General features: G+C 47.8%; 1 protein-coding gene across 1 annotated transcript in view; it reads right to left on the bottom strand.

Moving 5' to 3' along the window:
• Positions 1 to 26,141, bottom strand: part of ACER3 (alkaline ceramidase 3) — a 192,816-nt gene that overhangs the window by 81,989 nt on the left and 84,686 nt on the right. The window contains exon 2 of the mRNA XM_029602168.1: positions 14,703 to 14,813. Within this exon, the coding sequence (XP_029458028.1) occupies positions 14,703 to 14,813 (111 nt within the window). The remainder of the gene's footprint in view (positions 1 to 14,702; positions 14,814 to 26,141) is intronic.

Here is a 26,141-nt window from a genome sequence, read left to right as displayed (position 1 = left end):
AAATTTGGGAAAGGGCATCCGCACCCTACCGGGTAGGTGGAAGGGTGTTGGTACATCAGGTTGGAAAAAGGTTACGCAAGACAGACTGGCCGAAGATGGAGTCCTGTCTTCCAGCCTTGTCCAAACAATAATGGGCTGCAAAAGTATGGAGAGAACTCCAGGTTGCAGCTTTGCAGATGTCAGGAAGCGGCACCGATCGAAGGTGTGCCACTGACGTCGCCATGGCCCTCACAGAGTGTGCTTTAACACGGTCTTGAAAAGGAATGCCAGCTTGCTCATAGCAAAAAGAAATGCAGTCCGCCAACCAGGAAGAAAGAGCCTGCTTACCCACAGGTTGTCCCAACTTATTAGGATGGAAAGAGACGAATAATTGAGTGCTCTTCCTGTGGGAAACTGTACGGTCTAGGTAAAAAGCTAGAGCCCGTTTACAGTCTAGGGTATGCAGGGTCTGCTCTCCAGAGTTTGAGTGGGGCCTGGGAAAAAAGATAGGTAGTACGATAGATTGATTGATATGAAACTCCGAAACTACCTTAGGTAAAAATTTAGGGTGAGTGCGGAGTACCGCCCGGTCCTGCAGGAGCTTAGTGTAAGGCGGATAGGTAACTAGGGCCTGTAATTCACTAACCCTGCGAGCTGAAGTAACAGCCAAAAGGAATAACACTTTCCAAGTGAGATATTTCAAGTCACAGGAGTGCAGAGGTTCGAAAGGAGGTTTCATTAGACGACCAAGAACCAGGTTAAGGTCCCAGGATGGGGCCGGAGGACGCAAGGGTGGCTTTAGATGGAGTAAGCCCTTAAGAAAGCGTGTTACTAGGGGATGCACTGAAATAGGATTACCCCCAATACCCTTATGGAAGGCGGCTACCGCACTGACATGCATTCTGATAGAAGAGGTTTTAAGACCTGATTCAGAGAGATGCCATAATTAGTCCAAGAATTTGGAGATTGGACAGGAAAGGGGATCAAGGGACTGAGAAGTGCACCATGATGTGTACCTTTTCCATTTGTATGAGTAAGACTTTCTTGTGGAAGGCTTTCGTGAAGCTATCAGGACTCGAGAAACGGAATCCGAAAGGTTAATGGTTGAAGGACTAACCTTTCAACATCCATGCCGTCAGGGACAAGGCTTGGAGGTTGGGATGGAGGAGGCATCCGTCGTTTTGAGTGAGCAGATGCGGGTCCATTCCCAGAGGAATGTGCCTGCGGATGGAGAGATCCTGGAGTATTGGAAACCATACTTGGCGTGGCCAGTAAGGTGCTATCAGGATCATGGTTCCTCCGTCCTGGCGTAGCTTCACGAGAGTCTTTGACACAAGAGGGAGTGGAGGGAATGCATAGAGCAGACCGGTTGTCCACTTGAGGGAGAATGCATCCCTCGGCCGAGAGTGCTGGCTCCGAATGAGAGAGCAGTAATCGTCCACTTTGTGGTTCTGAGGGGACGCAAAGAGGTCTATGCGGGGAGAACCCCACTTGTGAAACAGAGAGGTCGCTACCAGAGGATCGAGTGACCACTCGTGTGGGTGGAAGACACGGCTCAGCTGGTCTGCCAATACATTGTCTACTCCCGGCAGGTAAGTGGCCCTGAGGTACATGGAGTGGGAGAGGGCTTCCGCCCAGATCTGCGCAGCTTCCTGACAGAAGGAAGGAGCCTGTGCCTCCCTGCTTGTTTATGTACCACATGGCCACTTGGTTGTCAGTCTGGATTAAGATTATCTGATGAAAGAGATGATCTTTGAAAGTGCGGAGCGCATAGCGGATTGCTCGAAGTTCCAGGAAAGTGATCTGGTGTTCGGCTTCCTCTTTGGACCATAACCCTTGGGTTTGAAAGTCGTCCACATGGGCTCCCCAACCGATGTGAGAAGCGTCGGTGGTTAGGATTACTTGCGGATCCGGTGGAAGAAAAGGTAAGCCCTGAAGGAGGTTGACCTGAGTCGTCCACCAGGTTAAGGATAGGCGCAGCGCTTGTGTGACTGACTATGGAGGACAGAGGCTGAAAAGCTTGAATCCATTGGTGTCGTAGAGTCCATTGTGTTACTCTCATGGCTAGTCGGGTCATGGGAGTGACTTGAACCGAGGATGCCATGTGTCCTAGGAGAATGAGGAACTGGCGAGCCGTGGCAGTGTTCTGAGACTGGAGCTGGCGAGCCAGGGACATTAGGGTGTGGACCCTCTGAAGAGGAAGGTAAGCCTTTGCCTGTAAGGTGTCCAAGTCTGCTCCAATGAAGAATAAGGTTTGAGACGGGACTAAGCAAGATTTCTCGTAATTGACAAGAAACCCTAAGGAAAGGAGTGTTTGAATTGTCAATTTTAGGGAGGATTGAGCTATCTGTTGGGTGGAGGCCCTGATTAGCCAATCGTCCAGGTAGGGGTAGATGTGGACACCTTCCTTCCTTAAGAATGCTGCTACCACTACGAGACATTTGGTAAAGACTCGTGGGGCAGAAGCCAGACCGAAAGGTAGGACACGGTATTGATAATGGTCGTGGCCTACGAGAAACCGCAGATATTTGCGATGGGATTGTGTGATCGCAATGTGGGTATAAGCGTCCTTGAGGTCGAGAGAGCACAGCCAATCCCCTCTTTGTAGCAGAGGGAGCAGCGCGCCTAGGGTTACCATTTTGAACTTCTCTTTTTGAAGGTATTTGTTGAGGGCTCGAAGGTCCAAAATGGGACGTAGTCCCCCTGATTTCTTTGGTATTAGGAAGTATCTGGAATAGAATCCCTTGCCTCGTTGAGAGGGAGGAACGGGTTCTATAGCATTTGATTGCAGAAGAAGAGACACTTCCTGTTGTAATTGAGCCAAATGGGTGGATAGACTCCACGCTTGAAGAGGCGGGGAGTCTGCCGGAAGAGTTATGAAGTTGAGGTGGTAACCCTGTGCGATAATTGTTAGCACCCACTGATCTGAGGTGATCTGCAACCAAGGTTGTAGAAAATGGTACAGTCGACCTCCTACAGGAATGTTTGGAAGAGGGGTTTGGCATGTGTTCCCTACAGGGGAGTCAAAGGCCAACCGCAGGCCCAGGAGGAGGGGCTACAGTAGGCCTTTGTTTCCTAGGCTGACGCGGCTGAGGCCTAGTAGAGGATCGAGCTGGACGAGGCCTGGCCGATGGAGGGTAGTAACGGCGTGGCCGAAAGAACGACTTCTTAGAGTCCTTCTTAAGTGGTTGTTTGGAGGAAACCTCAGACGGAACAGAAGAAAGTTGTTTCAACGTCTCGTGGTGATCTTTCAATTCAGCTACTAATTGCTGAATTTGTTCTCCAAACAAATTGTCCCCTAAGCAGGGTAAATCCGCTAAACGATCCTGGACCTCTGGGCGAAGGTTGGATGACTTTAACCAAGCCCAACGTCTGGCCGAGACGGCAGTAGCTGAAACCTTTGTGGAGGCATCGAAGATGTCATAAGCCGTTCTGATCTCGTGCTTCCCCGCTTCAAACCCTTTGTTAAGAAGGGCCTGAAGCTGTGGCTGGTATTGGTCAGGTAATGTGTCAGCAAAATCTTGCATCTGTTTAAGGATGGCTCTGTTATATTGCGTCATGTAGAGTTGATATGAGGCTATGCGAGAAATCAGCATAGCTCCATGGTACACTTTCCGTCCCACACTGTCTAGGAATTTATTGTCCTTGACCGGCGGAGTGGAGGAGTGTGGCTTGAGACGCTTGGCTTTTCTTTGTGCGGACTCCACCACAACAGAGCGATGATCCAGTTGAGGCTTTTGAAAGCCTGGTGCTGACTGGACGAGGTATGTGGAGTCAGCCTTCTTGTTAACTGGTGATACAGATGAAGGAGATTCCCAGTTTTTCTTTAAGAGATCGAGAAACACCTGGTGAATGGGGATGGAAGCGATGATTTTTGGAGCGTCCAAAAATTGAAGCAGTTCCATCATCTGGTGTCTGTCATCGGTCTCAGATTGCAGCTGAAAAGGTACAATTTCGGACATCTCCTTTACAAAATTAATAAAGGAGAGATCCTCTGGAGGAGATCTTTTTCTACTCTCTGTAGGAGAAGGCGGTGATGGTAAATCTGTGTCAGAAGATGTATCATCACCCCAGGTATCATAGGGATCACTTGGGGGTTGAAGCCCCGATGGACCTGGTTGAGGATCCGAAGGCATCGAAGGAAACCTTGGAGGAACCGGTGGTACAATCGGTACTGGGAACGGCATCGAGGGTTTCGGTGCTGCCGATGGAGTCGGTGCCGCTCTTGGAATCGATGGAGCCAAAGGATAAATCGGTGGAGATATACGAGAAGGCACCGATGGGACCACCCCGGAAGGGGGAATCAGGAACGGTGTTTCTCCCGCCGATGAAAATCCAGTCGGAGACGATGGCGCTGTCGGTGCTACTGGAATTATCGATGGGAGGGCATGTACAAGTGCCTCCATACGTTGTAGTAGCGGTGCCAGCGCTTCCACCAAAGGTTCGGTGGTCGGTTCCTTCCTCGGTGGCGGAGTCGGTGCCGGGGTCGATGCCGGTGGCGGTGCTGGAATCGGTGCCGGAGACGGTGCCAATGGAGGTTGGAATCTTTGCATCGCTTTCTCGATGGCCTCCTGGACCAGCCGGTCCAGTTCTGCCCGGAGACCAGGGGTAACAATACCCGGCTTGACGGGAGAGGGAGGCTGAGGCAGAGCCGGAGGGACCACCGTAACCGGTGGGATCACGGCTCCCACACCCCGAGAGGGTGAGGGTTTCCTCGATGCCTGCGAACGAGAAGTGGACGGTGCCAAGTCTGAACGAGGCCTCTTAGTCGGTGGCTCGGCTTGTTCAGAGGTCGATGACTGTGGATCCTCGACAGGCCGAGACTTGTGCCGTCGATGGCGATGGTTGTCCTTCCGGTCTCCTCGCCCATCCGGGGAGGGGACAGGAGTCGACGGCCGAGAAGTCATCGATGGTGGACGGTCACCGGAGGGTTGACGATGGTGGTGCAACTTCGACGGTGCCGGTTCCGATGACGTCGATGCTATCGATGAAGTTGGGGTGGGTGCATGGAAGAGGAGCCCCATCTTCTCCATCCTGGCTTTGCGACCCTTAGGTGTCATTAGGGCACATTTGGTGCAAGTCAGGACATCATGCTCACTACCCAAACACAAAACACAAACCCTATGGGGGTCTGTGATTGACATAGTCCGGGTACAATCCGGGCATCGACGGAACCCCGTCGCCATGGCTTAAGGCCAAATTTAGTCGCGGGCTCGGTAATTGCCAACAGGCCTCGAGGGCCAAATTCGACGGTAGTCGAAGAAAAAAGGCAAAAAACTTACCGGTTTCCGCGGAGGTGACAAAAATTTGTCGAAGGGAGACCCCTGAGGGGCAAATTTTCTTCGGAAAGAAAAATACCGAATTCCTGTCAGGAACGTGGTAAGAGAGCTCCTTTCACCGCGTGGCAACTGCTGCGCGGAAAAAAGAAGACTGAAGGGAGACCCCTGCTGGCTGCAGGGTCAGTGCCTTGCTGGGCATGCCCAGTAGGGGCCAGTCAAAGTTCTGTTAAACTTTGACAGAAGTTTTCCGTGGTGGGCTCCATCCTCGATGTCACCCATTTGTGAGGACAGCCATCCTGCTTGTCCTGTGAGAAATCTCTTTGCCACCAATGATGCGTTAACTAAGAATAAATTCATGGTGGTGTATGAAAAATGCCCCAGGCACAGGAATCTGTTTCATGGTTGTGCTCATCAATTCCTCAAAAATAAAATACCAGTATCTATAACTGGGCAGAACAATAAGCAATGAGGCAAGGTGGCACCATCTCATTTACATTTCAAACAGGCACTAGAATTTACACACCCCACTCTCTGCATGCTTGCAATGGAAACATTCTTTGAATAACTCAAATTTGTTGCTTTCAAAACATTTTCAGAATATATATATAATTAAAGCAGCAACGCATGTCATCCTCAAGTTCAATATTTAAATCCTTTTACAAATATTAGCTAAAACCACCAGTTTCTTAAGAACTTACTTTGTGTAAATATTTATATAGATATGACTGAATAAGGATTTTTTTTTGTACAAAGATATTAAGTATGTAAACTAATTAGATGTAAGTGGCAATGATTCAGTCTAATATGGAAGATATATAATGTACTTGTAAAGTAGAGTTGCTTACCTGTAACAGGTGTTCTCTTAGGACAGCAGGATGTTAGTCCTCACACATGGGTGACATCATCATATGGAGCCTGGCACGGAAAGCTTATGTCAAAGTTTCTAGATCTTTGACTGGCACACTGGGTATGCCCAGCATGCCCTAAATCATGCATCCATGCAGGGTCCCTCTTCAGTCTCTTTAACATAATTACAATAAAAATAAAATAAACCACAGGAGAAACCCAACTCCGCGGGGTGGTAGGTGGATTTTGTGAGGACTAACATCCTGCTATCCTGGGATAACACCTGTACAGGTAAGCAACTCTGCTTTGTCCTAGGACAAGCAGGATGGAAGTCCTCACACTTGGATGAATCCCTAGCTCTAGGCTGCCCCCCCAACAAAAGCAGACCAAAAAGCACCAACCAGGTGCCAACAGGCACAACCACCACAGTACTGTTGGTAACAGAGGGGGAGACAGCCTGAACCCAAACAATGGGCCCTAGGCAGGGAGAGATGAGTTCTACACCTCAGAAAGATTCTGGAGGACAGAATGGCCAAACCTACTTTCACGTCAGCCATCTCTATCTAAACAGTAATGAGATGAAAATGTGTGGAAAGAATTCCACATCACAGCCCTGCAAATCTCCTCCACGAGAAATGCTCACAAGAGGGCCATAGACATTGCCATGGCTCTGACAGAACGAGCCTTGACATGACCCCCAAGAGGCGGTCCCACCTGGACATAGCCAATTGGAAAGTGTCTATTTGGCAATGGCAACTCTCAACATATTCTTATCAAAAGAAATAAAAAGTTGGGTGGACTGTCTATGGACTTCTGACTGTTCCAGGCAGAGAAGGCCAAGGTTCTTTTGCAATCCAGCGTGCAGTGCTTGTTCGCCTTGGTCCGGATGGGGCCTGGGAAAGAATGCTGGCAGGACGATTGACTGGTTAAGATGGAAATCTATCACCATCTTAGGCAAGAACTTAGGGTGAGTACATAGGACCACCCTGCCATGGTAAAACTTGGTATAAGGTGGATAAGTCACTAAGGCCTGGAACTTGCTGACCCTGTGTGCTGAAATGACCGCCACCAAAAATAAGACCTTCCAGGTCAGGTACTTTAGGTCACAGGTGTGCAGAGGCTCAAAAGGAGCTTTCATCAGCTGAGCTAGCACCACACTGAAGTCCCAAGACACAGTGGGAGGCCATAGGGGAGGCTTCAATTGAAGCAGACCCCACATGAAACATACAACTATAGGCTGCATAGAGATGGGATACCATCTGCACCTTGGTGGTATGTGCCAACTGCACTCAGATGAACTCTAACGGAGGTGGGTTTTAGACCAGCTTCCGAAAGGGGCAAAAAGCAGTCAAGCAGCTTTTATGTGGAACAGGAGAAAGGATCTAGGGCCTTTTGCTCACACCACACGGAAAACCTCCGTTTCAGACCGTAGGACTTTCTAGTGGAAGACTTTTGAGAAGCTATCAGAACTCAAGACGCATCCTCTGAAAGATCCAGCGGCTGCAGGATTAACCTCTCAACATCCAGACAGAGTGACAGGGCCTGGAAGTTGAGATGCCGCAGCCTGCCCTGATCTTGCGTGATGAGATCTGGGGAAGTTCCCAGATTGATCGGTTCCTGGAGTGACAACTCCCGAAGGAGTGGAAACCAGACCTGACTCAACCAGTGAGGGGTATAAGGATCATAGTTCCCTAGTCTTCTCAAAGCTTCAGGAGAGTCTTCGATACTAGCGGAATCAGAGGATAAGCGTACAGAAGAACCTTGCCCCAATGATGGGCAAAGGTGTACAAGACTGGTTTGCCGCCCGACCTGTATAGGGAGCAGAACTGAGTCACCTTCCTGTTGCATGGGGATGCAAACAATTTCACGACTGGGTTTCCCCAGAGGTGGAAGATTCAGTTTGCCATCCGCTGGTCCAGGGACCATTTGTGGGGTCTGAAGGCTTGACTCTGTCTGTCTGCTATCACATTCTCCATTCCGGCCACATACAGGGCCCAGAGCACTATCCCAAGGGACAGAGCCCATGACCAGATCTGGACCACTTCTTGACACAGGAGGTACAACCCTGTGCCTCCCTGCTTATTAACATACAACATTGCTACTTGGATCATAACAATTCTGTTGGGACAGCTGATCTCTGAAAGCCCACAGAGCTTACCTGATTGCTCGAAGCTCCAGAAAGTTAATTTGGCATTGTGCTTCCTGCACGGACCAAAGGCCCTGGGTGCGGAGCCCGTCTACATGAGCACCCCACTCCAGGGTTGACGCATCCGTGGTAAGGACAATTTGAGGAGGGGATTTTGAAACAATACGAGCCGCTCCAAATTCAAGAGAACCCGCCACCAGAACAAGGAGTCCTGGAGAGACTGAGTGATGTGGATGCAAGCCTGGAGGTCCTGGGTGGTCTGACGCCACTGTGACCTCAATGTCCATTGGGCCCTGCGCACATGTAATCATGCCAAAGGAGTAACATGAGACTGTTGCGGCCATGTGGCCTAACAGCTTCAACATGAGCCTCACCGATACCTGCTGGCTCTGTTGTATCACCTCGTCTATGGATGCAAAAGGAAGGCTTTGCCTGAGCCAAGTCTAGAAGGGCTACTATGAAGTCCAATTGAGGTAACATATTGAGATTGGACTTCGGGTAGTTGATAACTAAACCCAGTTACTCCAAACACACAAGAAGTCAAGTGCAGGGACAGTTCTGTCCCTGCCTGAGAGGTGTTCTTGACCAACCAATCATCCAGATAGGGGAAAACATGCACTGCAGAAGTGCGCCCCAACCACGGTCAAGCACTTTGTAAAGACACGTGGGTCTGATGCTAGCCCGAATGGCAACACACTGTACTGGAAGTGCTATTTTCCCACTACAAATCTGAGATACTTCCTGCAACCTGGGAATCTCTCAATGTGAGAGTGTATGCATCCTTTAAATCGAAGGAGCACAGCCAGTCCCTTTTTTGCAGGAAGGGAATCAGGGTGCCCAGGGAAACCTTCTTGAACTTTTCTTTTTTTCAGAAATTTGTTCAAGACCCTTAGGTCTAGGATGGGACGGAGTCCCCCAGTGCTCTTTGGATTCAGGATGTACCAGAAGTAGAATCCCTTCCATTTTTGTCTTAGTGGGACAGGTTAGACTACTCTGGCTGTTAAGAGGGTGGAAAGCTCCCTTAACAGTACCTCCGGATGCACTAATGGCCCTCAAAATGGGCACGGAGGAGAATTTGGTGGGACACCCAATAAATTTAAAAAGATACCCTTGACGGACAATAGACAGAACCCACTGGTCTGAGGTTACATTGGGCTATGAGGAACCTAAGCCAGCCCCCGACTGGGGGTCCAGCATCTCATGTACAAGCAGCTGGCTTGTGCTCCCTATGATCCCAGTCAAAACCTCGTCCCAGAATTTGGCTGGGGCGCCGGTTGGGGCTTGGGAGCTCACTGCTGCCTGGGACGGCCGCGGGAGCTCACCCTCTGAACAGGAGCAAGGGGCCAGAGAATAGTACTTCCTCTAGTGGTAGAAAGAACTCCTCTGACCTTGTCTCGCAGACCTCCTGACTGAGGAGGGCAGGTCCAAAGTGCTGGTAGAGAGATGCTGGAGGTTCTCTCCTGGTGGTTCCGTAACTGGGCCATCGAGTCCCTCACCTTGTCTCTGAAGAGATCCTTTCCAGTGCACGGCCGGTCGAGTCATTCCTGCATCTCCAGTTGGAGAGCCAAGGTCTGCAGCCATGCCATTCTTCAGGCGCCAATTCCCGATGCAGAAACTCTTGCTGCCATCTCAAAGGCATCATAGGTGGAATGCACTTCGTGTTTTCCCGCACTCCAGGCCCTGATGCACCAGCGACAGAAAGGTGTCTTTCTGCTGTTGAGGCAGCCACCTCTTGTACCTGCTTCCAGAGGTTGCAAGAGTACTGGCTCATACAGTGCTGGTAGGAGGCAATGAGCATTGCCCCCTGAAACACTTTCCTCCCAAGAGCGTCCAGCACCCTGTGATCCTTCCCCATGGGCACAGAGGCATGGGTCTGAAAGTGCTTGGCCTTCTTGAGAGCGGATTCGACCACTACTGATTGGTGTGTCAGCTGATGCTTTTTGAATCTGATAGCCTGTTGGACGAGGTGAAACCCGTCCACCTTCCTGTTCACTGGAACTGTGAAGGGGTGCTCCCAAATCCTCAACAGCAACTCCTTAAAGATCTCGTGTACCGGGACTGCCACGATCTCTTTAGGAGCCTCCACAAACTGGAGGATTTCCAGCATCTTGTGCCTGGCATCCTCCACAGTCATCAACTGAAATGGGATGGTCTCCATCACAAAACCTGCAAAGGTCCTCAGGTGGAGACCTCTTTCGTTCCTGTTCCTTTCGTTCCTGACCTCTTTCGTTCCTGTGGAGATGGTTCTGAGGGGGTCAATATGGGGCCTCATCCTCACTATAATCCATAGGGGATGGGGCCCTCTGTGCTCAGCCTTTGTCCAGAAGCCTAGGCACCAGTGGCACCAAGCTGGACGGGGAGCTGCAGGTTGTGCTGTCAACGCTGGCCTCGCTGGAGCTTCCTCAGAGGAGGAACCGGCAACAACCCCTGCATCGAGCTGAGGGAGCATCGGTGTCTCGCCAGGAATCGATGGCCCCCAGGAACCAGCACCAGCTAGGTCGGCAATACCCCGATGAGCACATTGGAATTGCTGGAGTGTCTCAACAGGAAAAGCGTAGGCTCTAGTGCCGATGCCACAGGCACAATGCCCCGATTGACCGCCAGCTGGACTCTGTGCTCCAGCTCCTCCTCAGAAGTTGCTGATGCCAAAATGGACTTGGAGGCAGGAGGGGTGGCCAGGACTTCCTTAGAGCCATGAGGTGGATCGGTGACTGACACCAGGACCAATGGAGACCATTGTGGAGCCCTGGCATCGATGGAGGATAGGTACTCCTCACCGCAGGGTCGCTTCGGGACATCACAGCAAGCACCAGCGCTGACCTAAGCCCGGCACAGTGAATAGACAATGACTGGTGCTGATGCTGCCTTGATTTCCCTTGGTGCTTGGCCCAGTTTTTCCCCGGTGCAGAGGTCGAAGATGACGAACCCAATGTCCTTGACCTGGAGGTTACAGGCAGAGGGCTGGTCTCCGGGCTCCTATCCGCCAGCGGCATGGCTGGAGCGACGGCGCCGCCTATGGCTCGGTGTAGCTCCTCAGTCCTTCTGTGTTGATGCTACCGATGCAAAGGTTGATGGCTCAGACGTTTTCACCCTGAAGAGCTTCTCCATCTTGTCAAGACTAGCACGACGTCCCTTCGGGGTCATTTGATCACATAGGCAGCACCCTCAGACGTTGTGTGATGCCCCCAGGCAGAGGATGCACAAGTCATGTGGGTCCATGATGGACATGGTCCTCAGACACTGAGGGCTCAGACGAAAACCCAAAGCCATGAATAGATGAATGTAAGGGGTGAAAAATAACAATGGAGGCAGCGGGCAGTCAATGCCAGTGCTGCAATGGGAGATGGATCGAAATCAAATGTACCAAACCACCAAAAACCTGACTAGGATACAGGGGAACAGAGAGGGACCACCGTCACCGGTGGAGTCGCGGCTCCCAAATCCCGAAGGGGTGAGGGTTGCCTCGGTGTCTGCGAGACAGGAGTGGACGGTGCCACTTCTGGTCAAGACTTCTTCGAAGGAGGCTCGGACAGTACTGAGGTCGATGACTTCTATTCCTCGACGGTCCGAGACTTGTGACATCGATGGCGATGTTTCTCTCTCCGATCCCCGCGATCTTCGGGGGAAGGGACGGGAGTCGATGGCCGCGGAGACGTCGATGGCCGCGGAGACGTCGATGGCAGGCGGTCACCGGGAGGCTGTCCCGGTGAAACTTCGACGGTGCCGGTTCCGATGACGTCGATGCAATCGATGGCGTCGGAGTGTGGGCATTGAAAAGGAGTCCCGTTTTCTCCATTCTGGCTTTGCGACCTTTTGGTGTCATTAGGGCACATTTGGTGCAAGTCAGGACATCATGCTCACTCCCTAAACACAAAACACAGACTCTATGTGGGTCTGTGATGGACATAGTACGTGTACAGTCCGGGCACCGACGGAACCCCAACACCATGGCCATAGGCCAAAAGTTTAGCCGCGGGACGGTCGACTGCCAACAGGCCTCGAGGGCCAAACTCGACGGTAGTCGACAAAAACGACGGCAAAAACTTACCGAAGTACCGCGGAGGAAAAATTTGAAGAGGGGAGACCCCTGAGGGGCAAATTTTTCTTCAAGAAATTAATTGAAGAAATTCCTGTCAGGAATGTGGAAAGAGTTCCTTAACCGCGTGGCTACTGCTGCGCGGAAAAAAGACGACTGAAGGGAGACCCCTGCTGGCTGCAGGGTTAGTGCCGTGCTGGGCATGCCCAGTAGGGGCCAGTCAAAGTTCCTGAAACTTTGACAGAAGTTTTCCGTGGTTGGGCTCCATCCTCGATGTCACCCATTTGTAAGGACAACCATCCTGCTTGTCCTGTGTGAACAAGTGTTCCCAACATACCCACACCTCTGTAAATAACAAGGAAAATAATTCATTCAGGTTTTTTCACTATTTCCTTGTCCTCCTGAGCATCTCTTTGCCCCTTGGTAATCTAGCAGCCCAAATGATTCCCTGAAGCTTTTTGCTTCAAATGTACTTGAAGAAGTTCTTGCCTAACTGGCAACTTTTTCTCAAAGTCTCTTGGCCTGTCTAGCTACTGTTTTACATTAACTTGCCAGGGTTTATGCTCTTGCTTATTTTCTTCATTTGGGTCTCCTTTCCATTTTTAAAATACCTTTTTAGCTTTAACTGCCTTTTATCTCACCATTAAACCACACTGGCAGTCATTTGATATTCCTTCAATTTTTTTTTTTTTTAATGTACAGAATACATTTTATCTGGGCTTTCAAAATATTTTAAACAATGTGTATGCCTCTTGAAAACGTTTAATCCCTGCAACCGCTTTTAGGTTTTTTTCCCTATTTTCCTCATTCTATCATAGTCTCCATGTTGAAAGTTAAATGCTACTGCTTTAGTTTTATTTAATGTTTTCCCTCCAGTGATTATATCAAATTTGATTGCATTATGATCACCGTTGCTTAGTGGCCCCACCACAATAACTCCACCACATAACCAGGTCATGTGTTTAGATGTAAAGTAGCTGCCCCTCTTGTCGGTTCTAATACCAGCTACTCCATGAATCAGTAATTTATGGCATCTAGAAACCACCTTTCTTGTATGTCCTGAAAATATTTGTTCATGGGGGTCAGGTGAGCATCTATTCTTAAAGTATTAGTAGAAAGAATTATAGTTTGGATGAGCCTGGGATTTGGGGAGAGAGCCCAAGTTCCAAAAGGTTCATTTTATCATTTTATATAGTCACACTACCTTAATTAAATGATTTCATAAGAACAGCTCAGACTCTTAGAAATTAGTCTTGTAGGAAATGTTAAACACCTCATCAGACCAGAATGAACATCAACAAACAATTTAAAGGGACACGGTGTTTAGGTTTGACTAACAGAAGTTTTAGTATAATAGTGGGTAATTTGGGAATAAGAAAATCCCTAAAAGGCATCTTGTTACTCCACTGTTTTTGCCATTTATTTAGAAATGCCTTCCACTTTGTGGCATTTTAACTTTAGGAAAATATGATTTTATGAGTTACGGTATACCACACCACAATAGCTGATGTTTAGCTGTGATGTAGCAGCAAAGATATACAAACCAAAGTGCAAGATATTCAGCGGCAGCTCAACAGGAAAAAACTTAGCAGGATGAGCTAAGTCTTCTTCCAAGCTGCACATTTTACCAACCCCGAGGTCCTTATTCAGAGACATTTAGCTGGCTAACTCACTAAATTATCTGGCTAAATGAATATTTGAGCACCTATCAAGATATATGGCTAAAATTTAGCTAATCAGATTACAATTTAGCCAGGTAAGTGGGGGGAGACCTGGGGAGTTATATTGGCTGGATAATTTATTTGACTAAGCTTGGTTGTGCCGTAGATCAGTACTAAAATTAGCTGGATAAAGTTATCCGGCTAACTAACTTAGCTGGCTACATTCAATAGAATGGCTACACTATTAAACATACCTCCAAAGTTAGCTAGTTAACTTTGCTATCCAGACTGTAACTGAATATGCACCTCCAAATATGCTATTATCATGGAAGCTCATGCAAACAAAATCATTAAGACAGCCATTTTAAATTTCCCCATTTTGTTTTACTTAGAAAAAATAATTCTGTGCAGTCACCACACAAAATAGAACAAAGAACATACAAATTATGCTAAGAGTGGATTCAAAGATGCATACAAACCAGAAGTACAGTCATATCCCCCCAAAAAACAAAAAAGGTACAGAAATATAATTTTTAAGAGTAAAACATGTAGATAACTAGACATGAAACTTATGAATAAACCAAAAGGAGAAAGAAAACAATCAAGCTGATATTTGGAGGAATCACCGATGCCTTAAGCTCTCATGTGGGAAAAAAATGGGTCCTCCCTGCTGTTAGTCAACAAACAAGACTCACCTGACCCCGTGAACAAAAACAGTCTGGACTTTTTCTACATTAGATGAATTTGAGACATACCTGTAAGACCTAAAAATGCTACTACATAGCGGGTTTCAAGGCCATCTCGAAACGTCCGAATTGCACCACAGATCGGAGGTAGAATCATAATCAGGTTACTAACTGTGTTCCCTGTAGCAGAGAAAGAACAGAGATTTAGTCATTTGAGCAACACGATGCATAGAAACAATGCTGCATTCATTCAATTCACAAGCCTTGAACAGTTCTGAAAAATATATTTTTTTTAAAAGTCTCCTCTCTCCAGGCCCTTTTTTTTTTTTTACTTTGGCACAGGCTCTCTAGCAGAACACTGCTGCAGACCAACAAGTCTGTTTAAACTCATCATCTACCAGTGGTTTGGTTTATGAATACCTTATATATACTCCTTTGAAAGTTGAAAAAAAGTCACTCGATTATAAATATATGTTTTTTAATCGCATAAGCCCAACTTGTGCTTCTCATCATGAAAATGACAAACATGAAATCTGTATGCTGACCCAGGAAACACGAGGCAACACGGTTTGATAACAGACCTACCACAAAAGTCAGCTGATCAGATAAATATGAAAAACAATATAATCATAATTCCAAGTAAGCAGAACAGTATGCATTAAAAACATTTCAAGGGGGCCAGCCTGGTGCGTCAGTGCTAGAGGTTTGCATTGCTATGCTGAGGACCCGAGTTGACTCCCAGGGTCAGGTTTTCCACTCCCTGAGGAGAGGGAACCCCAATCACCATGCAATGACCACACCTGGTGGACTTATGAAGGGCCAGTGATTGTAGGGACCCAGAAGGAGGCGGCCTGGAGCATGGCCCTCAGCCAAGGACTGTTGCTATAATAAGTGTGCTAGGTGAGCTGGGAGAGGGTATAAGAGAGGAAACATCCCTGGGTGTTTATGAAGGAAGACTCATGGTGTCAGATCCCAACCCCAGTTCCAAATGAGCTAGAAGTCCGGAAAAATACATTTCAACAGGTGCCCTTGCTGCATGATAATATAAAAAGCCAAAAGATAGCGTGTCTTCAGCAACCAGAAGAGCACATCCTGGAGTGTGTGGTTACACATTTATAAAATATGTCTTGTATAAACATGTCCTCAATCTTTTTTTTTTTTTTTTATTGTACTGTATAGCTTTTGATAAAACTGAATGTTGAGATTACTACCTGATAATCTCCTTTTCCTTAGTGTAGACAGATGGACTCAGTACAAATGGGATAGTATGCTCGTGCTAGCAGTTGGAGACGGATCTGACGTCAGCACGGGGTATATAGCCCCACAGGAAGCGTAGCTATTCAGTAATCTTCCTTGCAAAAGCTGTTATAGATGTGTGTACTGACGCTCAGTGAAAAAGTGAAAACAGGATTCCCCTGACCGATTGATAAGAGCTGGAGACCGCCAGCAGACCGAACCGGAAGGCGTGGACACCTGGTATAGTGTACCCTCGTATAGCAAGAGATGACCTGGCTTACCTTGCATCGGGGAAACCCATGTACGCAGGCAGCTGGGCGGGATGCTGAGTCCATCTGACTACACTAAGGAAAAGGGGATTATCAGGTAAGTAATCTCAACATTTCCTGGCGTGTAGCCAGATGGACTCAGTACAAATGGGATGTACAAAAGCTTTACGCCCCACCTGGGCGGGAGGCTGCCTGAGGACCATGTAGGACCGCCCCGGCAAATGCGGAGTCCTCCCTGGCCTGGACATCCAGACGGTAGAATCTGGAAAAGGTATGGAGGGAGGACCATGTCGCCGCTTTACATATTTCTGCAGGCGATAGCATCCTGGATTCCGCCCAGGATGCCGCTTGAGCTCTGGTAGAATGAGCCTTGACTTGTAGAGGCGGAGACTTCCCAGCCTCCACGTAAGCTGCTCGGATAACTTCTTTAATCCAGTGGGCAATTGTGGGCCGAGAGGCCGCTTCACCTTGTCTCTTACCGCTGTGCAAGACGAACAGATGGTCCGTCTTTCGTAACTCGTGTCACTTCCAGATATCTGGGCAGCAGTCTGCCAATGTCGAGATGGCGTAAGAAACGCCCTTCTTCAAATTTCTTCAAACCCGCCGTGGTAGGCAAGGAAATGGTTTGGTTAAGATGAAACTGTGAAATCACCTTAGGTAGAAAGGAGGGAACCGTACGAAGATGGATAGCCTCCGGAGTGATTCTGAGAAAGGGATCATGGCAGGACAGTGCTTGTAGCTCTGAAACACGGCGTGCTGAACAGATAGCCAGCAAGAATGCCAACTTCAATGTTAGCGACCGGAGAGATAGACCCTGAAGGGGTCGGAAGGTAGATCCAGCGAGGAAATCCAAGACGAGGTTGAAACATAGAAACATAGAAATGACGGCAGAAGAAGACCAACCGGTCCATCCAGTCTGCCCAGCAAGCTTCACACATTTGTTCTCATACTTAACTGTTTCTCTTGGCTCTTAGTAACCTTATGTTCTAATTCCCTTTTCACCCCCACCATTAATGTAGAGAGCAGTGCTGGAGCTGCTTCCAAGTGAAATATTAAGTTTGATTAGTTGGGTAAGCGGCAGCATAGCTCTCTGCCATGAAGCAGAGGGCAATGCTGGAAATGTGTGAAGTATCAGTTTTCTTTTCCCCTGTCATTGAAGCAAGGAGTCATGCCGGACATGCACCGAAAGTGAAGAATGCCTTGAAAGTCACATTAACTATCATCAAATATTGAAAAGCCTAATAATTGGTAATACCTATAAGCCCATGAACCCATCCCTGTTTTTTTTTCTTTTTTTCTTTTCTTTTTTTAATTGGGAGATGGATGCCCTTCATCCTTCTACTCTGTGAAGGTGGACACCTACCACCGGCCACTGGCATCCCGCTCCGTTAATGCCTCTGTGGCTACTGCCGCTCCATGCAGTGTTTTACTACCTGCTCTTTATATGCGTCCTCTAGAACTGATGGATCCCATCCCTGGGTTTTTTTATTATTTATTTAATTGGGAGATGACAGCCCTCCATCCTTCCGCTCCGTGAAGGTGGACACCTACCACTGGCCACTGGCATCCCGCTCCGTGAATGCCTCTGTGGCTACTGCCGCTCTGTGCAGTATTTTACTACCTGCTCTTTATATGGACACCTACCACTGGCCACTGGCATCCCGCTCCGTGAATGCCTCTGTGGCTACTGCCGCTCCGTGCAGTATTTTACTACCTGCTCTTTATATGTGTCCTCTAGACCTGATGGATCCCATCCCTGTTTTGTTTTTTGTTTTTGTTTTTTATTTAATTGGGAGATGACAGCCCTACATCCTTCCGCTCCATGAAGGTGGACACCTACCACTGGCCACTGGCATCCCGCTCCGTGAATGCCTCTGTGGCTACTGCCGCTCCGTGCAGTATTTTACTACCTGCTCTTTATATGCGTCCTCTGGACCTGATGGATCCACAATATTTATCCCATGCCCCTTTGAAGTGCTTCACAGTTTTGGACTTCACCACTTCCTCCGGAAGGGCATTCCAGGCATCCACCACTCTCTCCGTGAAGAAATTCTTCCTGACATTGGTTCTTAGTCTTCCTCCTTGGAGCCTCAGCTCGTGACCTCTGGTTCTGCTGATTTTTTTCTGTTGGAAAAGGTTTGTCATTGTCTTTGGATCGTTAAAGTTTTTCAAGTATCTGAAAGTTTGAATCATATCACCCCTGCTCCTCCTTTCCTCCAGGGTGTACATATTTAGATTCTTCAATCTCTCCTCGTATGTCAACCGATGAAGACCCTCCACCTTCCTGGTCGCCCTTCTCTGTACCGCCTCCAACTTGTCCTTGTCTCTTTGTAGATACGGTCTCCAGAACTGAACACAGTACTCCAGGTGAGGCCTCACCAAGGACCTGTACAAGGGGATTATCACTTCCCTTTTCTTACTCGATATTCCTCTCTCTATGCATCCCAGCATAGAGGTTCCATAAGGGCACAGGCCACTTCAGTGGCGGCCGAATATGCTTGACTCCTTGCAGGAAGCGAGCAACATCTGGGTGCCTGGCAATGGTCTTGCCATCCCTCCTGGGACCATAGCACGACAGTGCAGCCACCTGAACCTTAATGGAGCTGAGGGCGAGACCCTTCTGAAGTCCCTCTTGCAAGAAATCCAACACCATAGGGATTGTAGGCGTATGTGGATTGGTGCCATGAGTGTCGCACCATGCTTCAAATATTCTCCAGATCCGGATGTATGTGAGGGATGTGGGAAAACTTGTGAGCTCGGAGGAGGGTATCAATCACGGACTCCGAGTAACCCCTTTTCTTCAATCTAGCCCTCTCAAGGGCCATACCGTAAGAGAGAATTGTGCTGGATCCTCGTGAAGAATGGGACCTTGATGTAGAAGGTCCCGGAGAGGAGGCAGGGGAAGAGGCTCCCCTGCCAGTAGTCGTCTCATGCCCGCGTACCAGGGTCTTCTTGGCCAGTCTGGCGCCACTAGAAGAACTAGGCCCCGGTGTCTCTGAATCTTGCGGATGATAGCGCCTAGCAGAGGCCACGGAGGAAAGGCGTACAGTAGAGTCCCTGGAGGCCATGGCTGAACCAGGGCATCGATTCCGTGTGAGAACGGGTCGCACATGCGGCTGAAGTATCTGGGTACTTGAGCATTGGACTTGTCCGCCAGTAAATCCATGTCCGGAATCCCCCAATGATCCACAATCATCTGGAAGGCTGTGGGTGACAGCTGCCACTCTCCCGGATGTAGGCCTTCCCTGCTGAGGAAGTCCGCTGTGGTATTGTCCTTCCCGGCAATGTGGACGGCGGAGATGTCCTGAAGATTCGCCTCTGCCCAAGTCATCAGTGGGGCGATCTCCAGAGATACCTGTCGACTTCTGGTTCCGCCCTGACGACTGATGTAGGCCACCGTGGTGGCGTTGTCGGACATCACTCTGACTGCTCTGTTCTTCAGTCTGTGAGCAAATCGAAGGCATGCCAATCGGACTGCCCGGGCCTCTAGACGGTTGATGTTCCATGTGGACTCCTCTCTGTTCCACCGCCCTTGCACGGTGAGTTCTTCGCAGTGAGCTCCCCAGCCGCTCAGGCTGGCATCCGTGGTGAGTAAGGTCCACGTAGGTGAGGAAATCTTTGACCCCCTGTTCATGTGGTTGGACTGCAACCACCACCGCAACTGGGTCCGCACCCTGGCTGGCAGAGGAAGGCACGTGGAATAGGTCCGAAGCCGGGGGCTCCTGCGAGAGAGCAGGGAATGTTGTAGAGGTCTCATATGGGCCCTTGCCCAAGGCACTACTTCCAGGGTGGATGCCATGAGACCAAGAACCTGCAGATAATCCCAGGCCATGGGCCGACTGGCTCCCATCAGATACTGGATACGCTGCCGGAGTTTCAACTGTCTCTTGGTAGTGAGACTGACCGTGTCTGCCCGGGTGTCGAACTGTACTCCCAGGTATTCCAGTGACTGGGAAGGCTGCAGGCAGCTCTTGCTGAGGTTGATTACCCAGCCCAAGCTTTCCAGAAGGGCGATCACTCTGTCGGTTGTCCGAAGGCTCTCCTCTCGAGATTTCGCCCTGATCAGCCAGTCGTCTAGGTAGGGATGGACCAGAATTCCTTCCCGCCTGAGTGCCGCCGCTACCACTACTACCACCTTGGTGAATGTCCATGATGACGTGGCCAACCCGAGGGCAGAGCCCGAAACTGGAAGTGGAGGCCCAAAACCTTGAAGCGTAGGTAGCGCTGATGATCCGGATGGATCGGAATATGCAGGTATGCTTCTGACAGGTCTAACGCCGTGAGGAATTCTCCAGGCTGTACCGCGGCCTTGACGGAGCGCAGGGTTTCCATGCGAAACCTTGGTACCCGTAAGTGGTCTTGGAAAGCACGCTCAACTAGCGTGCAGGCACTCCAAACTGCTTTGGAGACGGAAATTACTGAATAGCTACGTTTCCTGTGGGGCTATATACCCCGTGCTGACGTCAGATCCGTCTCCAACTGCTAGCACGCGGATACTATCCCATTTGTACTGAGTCCATCTGGCTACACGCCAGGAAAGTGAAGATACAGCATATGGACATTGTGATGCTCTAGATGGCCTTTGGCACTTGGCCACTGATATCCATCTGCTAAAATCACTCTCCTAGATAGGTATCTGTCAACCATTTTACAATATTGTATCAATTTCACTACTGGCTGGGAATAAGAAATAAAGATCCGCACAAGCTTCCCGTACATCCCAACATTTTCACTGCTTCCACTGAAGACACTGATCATGTGTTTCAGCAAGGATAGTTATTCTTGGTTTTTGTTTTTTTTTTTCCTTTCTGCCTTATCACACAAGTTATCCCTATGCAGGCTGTGAAATTTCTGATCACCAAATTCAGATTTGGCAAATGACTTGCTGGTGCCCCCACCACCACCACCACCACCGAGGTCAGGAAGCGCTCTTCTCAAACGCTGCTGCTCCCAACTCTGCCTGCAGTCTCTACTGGCTCTCGGTGTAAGCTATTGCCAATGGGCCGCAGCAGGGCTTGAAATACTCACACTGCAGTGGCCCCCGCTAAACATGCATGCAACAGCAAGATCAAGAGAGGAGGAAAGAGAATGACAGAACAAAAAAGGGGAAGAGAGAAAGTAAGGGGACAGGGCAGAAGAGAGGAAAGGGACAAGAAGAAAAAAAAAAACAGCAAAAAATAAGGATAAGGAAGGCAGCAGAGTGGGTACCACACTACGGTCTCGGCACAGAGCAGGGAGGAAAGGCAGCTCAGACAGACCAGAGGACAGGTAAGGAAAATGGAAATGATGGTAGGGAAGGAAAACGTATGCGAGAGGGGAACTCAGGCCTTACACAGCATTTTCTTGAACCTAACTGCACCAGACATCACTGTTTTCTGCCAAACCACTGCATGTAACAGAAAATACATTTCCACCCCTCCCCTCTTTAAAATGCTAATACCTCAAGATAATTAAGTCTGGCAAGTGCACAATTTTGGGGGGAGCTAGTATAGTTGGGTCAGAAATTTCCTGACCTGCCTATAGGTCAGTGCCAAGGTTTTCAGTTGCCAGATACAAATAGTGCAACATCTTTCATCGACTTCTGGGTTGGTTTTCTGAAGGAAGGCTTTCTATCCTGCAGAAAATGAGTCGCAGCAGGAAGAAGGCATAAACTGAAGGCACGTTACACTGCCTGGCAGTAGCGAGCTGGTAATTAATGTGCCTTTACGATACTGCACCTTCCGGCTCAGACTCCAAATTTTCCAGCGGGCTCCAATATTACCTCTCACTTAATCTGCAGCACACACGGGCTCATGCAGGTAAAGGCTTCAGCCACAGCTTCTTGCTTGGTAAATCACAGGCACAAAAAGGGACCCAAAGTCCCATTATTGTTTTCCTGGGTTGAAATCTGTTAATTAGACTTGCTTTGATGTTTTGCAAGCCCTTTTGGTATATTCGATAAAAACAGCTAAGGTACAATAAAATGAAGGCCCAGTGCCTGGGAAAAGCAGGTAAAAAAAAAAAAAAGTATATTGCTTTCTGTGAATAAGCACGGGGGTAGCTTGCTTATTACGCTGGTTACTACCCTAAACCAATTAAGCCTGATACATCACTTTGAAAGCATATACAGCGTTGCTCTCTGCTTCAACAGTAGGGGGAAGTGAGGAAAACAGATACGCGCGTATCTGTTAAAATCCTGGATCGGCGCACGCAAGGCTGAGCAAAAATCGGCAGCCTGTGCATGCCGAGCCGCGCAGCTGGCCACCGTTCCCTCCGCCTCCCCCCACCCCTATCTAAAACCCCCCTACCTTTATTCCAGAAGTTGTGCCTGCTCGAAGGCGTAACTTCTGGAATAAAGGTATTTATGCGCAGCCAGTACGCCTGCTTCCAGTTACCCCTGACTGTATCAGGAGGCAGGTTTACCAGACCGTTATGCTTTCTTCCTGATTAGCACCCTGCCAGCTTTTCATTGGCCAATACAAACGAGACATGGTAGGAACTGCGGGAAAGATACTAGAATGACAGGGTCATGCCCACACTGGAAACATTTTTTAATGACGACGATTCGGAGACTAAATGAAATCACTGTGAAACTGGAGAATGTAATAACTCATATTGGCAGACTAAAGAATAACAAATCACTGGGACCAAAATATATTAACCCCAGAATTCTGAAGAAACTTGAAAATGAAATTGCAGACCTGTTTCTAGTGATCTCCAACTTCTTTAAAACAGTCATGATCCCAGAAGGCTGAATCATGGGCAATGCGACAGACCCTGGCCCAGGAGCTGTTTCGGAGGCCTCGGCCACGCCCCCGGGCCGGAACCACACCCGTGGCCCCACCCCTGAATGACGCGCCATCGCGACACGCCCCCCCCCAACATACCCCCAGGAAAGCCCCAGGACTTAGGCCCATAGTTTTTTTCTTTTTGGGGTCGGGGAAATGCACTGTTAATGCTCATTTCCACTCCAAAAACAGAAACTGCTGCCTGCCAAATTTCCTATGTTTAAGAATATTAACAAAACATTGAAAACTAATGTAGAAAAATAAAATGCAACCTTTTATAAATGGGCCAGATATTGATGCTGTACGATACCCACAATGAGCAAAGTAATGACATAATGACATTTAGTGACAGACAGCATTACAGAGGAACAGCTAGCAGACTACAAATATATTTTGATGGGTCATAAAGAACAAGCACACCAACTATATTCGCAAAATTTATTCCATCCTTCTGAGGATTTAGCCCTCTAAAACAGGCTCTTTGTTACGACAAACACTTGAGAGACCAATATTTATAAGAAAATAGGAAGTGCCAGGCAGGGTCAGACTAAGGTCCATCGAGCCCAGCATCCTGTCTCCAACAGTGGCTGATCCAGTTAATCTATTTCTTATAGTTCATTCCCAGGGATTATTCTCAAGCAACAGATTTCACAGATTGTGTGTGGATTGAAATATACGGTACTTCCTACAATTTGTTTTAAATTTGCCAGTTGTTAGTTTCACGAGTGTCCCCTAGTTGTAGTGATATTTGAAAAAGAAAATAACTGTTCCCTATTTATCCATTACACTTCACTCATAATTTTATAAAATTTCAAATCATATCCCCCTCTCGGTCTCTTTTCCAAGATAAAGAGCACAAATCTGTTTAGCTTTTCTCCATAAGGGAGCTTTTGCATCCCCTTTATCATTTCTGTCGCCCTTCTCTGTATCTTTTCCATGTCCACTATGTCTTTTTTTTTAAATTGGGCAACCAGAACTGTGGTTTCACCATGGATCTATATAAGAGCTTTATGATATTCTCAGTTTTGTTCTCTATTCCTATCCAAATAAAAAGGCAAATAGAATATTAGGAATTAACTGCCACCACACATTGAGCCAATGACTTCAAAAGTATTAATCATATGGAGTTAGAGGTCCTTTTCCTGGGTGGTGACGCCTAACACAGAACCCAGCATCATGTACTTGTAAAGTTGGGATTTTTTCCCCCCTCCCCATGTGCATTACTATGCACTTGTCCACGCCTTCTGCAGTTCTTCAGAATTCGCTGCAGTTTCAATACCTTGAGAAAATTGTGTGTCATCTGCAAATTTGGTTCTCATACGTCATTCCTTTCTCCAGATCATTTATGATTAAGCAAAATAGCACAGGTCCCAATATAGACCCCTAAGCCAGTCCAGTAATGACCTTTCTACAATTAGTCCTAGCTTCTATTTCATGTTTTTATCCATTTACACAGTAGGACACTGCCTCCATTCCCATGACCTTCCAATTTCCTCAATCATCTCTCAAGAGACTTTGTCAAACATCTTTTGAAAATCCAAATTTACTATAATCAACCAGCTCACTTTTGTCTGCATCTTTATTTATAATATAAAAAAAAAATCTAGTAAATTGGTTAAGGCAAGACTTTCCTTTCCAAAAACTATATTGACTCTCCCCCATTAAACCACACGTATTAACGTGGTCAGTAATTTTGTTTTTAAGAATAGTTTCAATCAATCATTTTGCCCGGCACTGATATTAGGTTCATCTGTAGTTTCCCACATTACCCCTGTAACCCTTTTTAAAAAACTGGTGTCGCATTGGCCACGATTCAGCCTTCTGGTACCATGGCTGTTTTAAAGAAGTTGGAGATCACTAGAAACAGGTCTGCAATTTCATTTTCAAGTTTCTTCAGAATTCTGGGGTTAATATATTTGGTCCCAGTGATTTGTTATTCTTTAGTCTGCCAGTATGAGTTATTACGTTCTCCAGTTTCACAGTGATTTCATTTAGTCTCCGAGTCGTCGTCATCATTAAAAAATGTTTCCAGTGTGGGCATGACCCTGTCATTCTAGTATCTTTCCCGCAGTTCCTACCATGTCTCGTTTGTATTGGCCAATGAAAAGCTGGCAGGGTGCTAATCAGGAAGAAAGCATAACGGTCTGGTAAACCTGACTCCTGATACAGTCAGGGGTAAGCAACTCCCTCTCAGTGAGTACCAATGAGAGAGTTATCCTCTTGGCCTTCTTGAGAGTGGGGTTCTACCACAACACACTGGTGAGGAAGCTGCTGTTTCTTGAATCCGGAAGCCTTCAGGACAGGATATATTGAATTCGCCTTCCTACGAACAGGAGATACAGAGAAGGTCTACCACATTCTTGTCCTTAAGTCAGTCAAAAGACAGGTTTTTATTTATTTATATTTCAAGGTCACGTGACTACTTGAGTAAGCAGCTCCCCTGACCCAATTCAGTAATCCTATGAAAAAAACATTTCTTCCACACGATTACAGCTACAGTTTTTCAAGGATCATCAAAGAGTCCATGCCAGCTTTTTGAGCTGAAAAGACTCCAAAATCCTCAAGATCTGGCAAGTCACAGAGGGTCAGCCAAGGGGAAAAAAAAAAAAAAAGACTCCATATCAGAAGATGAATGGACTTTGCCAGAAAACCATAAAATGTTGGCTTTCCCAATCAAGCTGAAAGAATGGATGCAGTACTCTTTTGCTCTAAATGGATCCTGGAGGCATTAGACTTTGCTGTGAAGGAAGGCCACATGAAGTTGCAGTGTGCACATAGTGCCTTGGCTCCTCCACTTGCACTGGAAGGCAGGCTTTAGGAAGTAATCCTGCAGGTTTATGGCCACAAGGATAAAGTGCGAGGGCTGAATAAAGCTCAGCTTCCTTCCTACATCCAATACAAGAAACCATCTTACAATTTCTTCAATATTTTTCACAAATGATAAATAAATAAAAATAAAGGGCAAGCTTTGCTAGAGTAAAGAAATTGCTGAGGTAATGTGGCTTACCTTATGCCTTGTATCCTGCCCAGCTCAAGATATCAGTTGTTAATCCAAATTACATTTTTGAGTCGATGGCAGATATACAGTGCTTTTTGGCTGGCTTGGAAACATGACCATCTAACCTTACTGAGCTGCATGTACAAGGTATTTGCATTTTAAGGGACGCTAATGGCAGCAAGCTACATACACTAAGAAACAATTAGTGACTTGGGATCAGGAATAGCCAGTCATGTGA

The sequence above is a fragment of the Rhinatrema bivittatum genome, chromosome 5, assembly GCF_901001135.1.
Source record: "Rhinatrema bivittatum chromosome 5, aRhiBiv1.1, whole genome shotgun sequence".
NCBI lineage: Eukaryota > Metazoa > Chordata > Amphibia > Gymnophiona > Rhinatrematidae > Rhinatrema > Rhinatrema bivittatum.
Note: the sequence above shows the minus strand (reverse complement) of the source record. Positions and strands in the feature narration are given on the sequence as shown.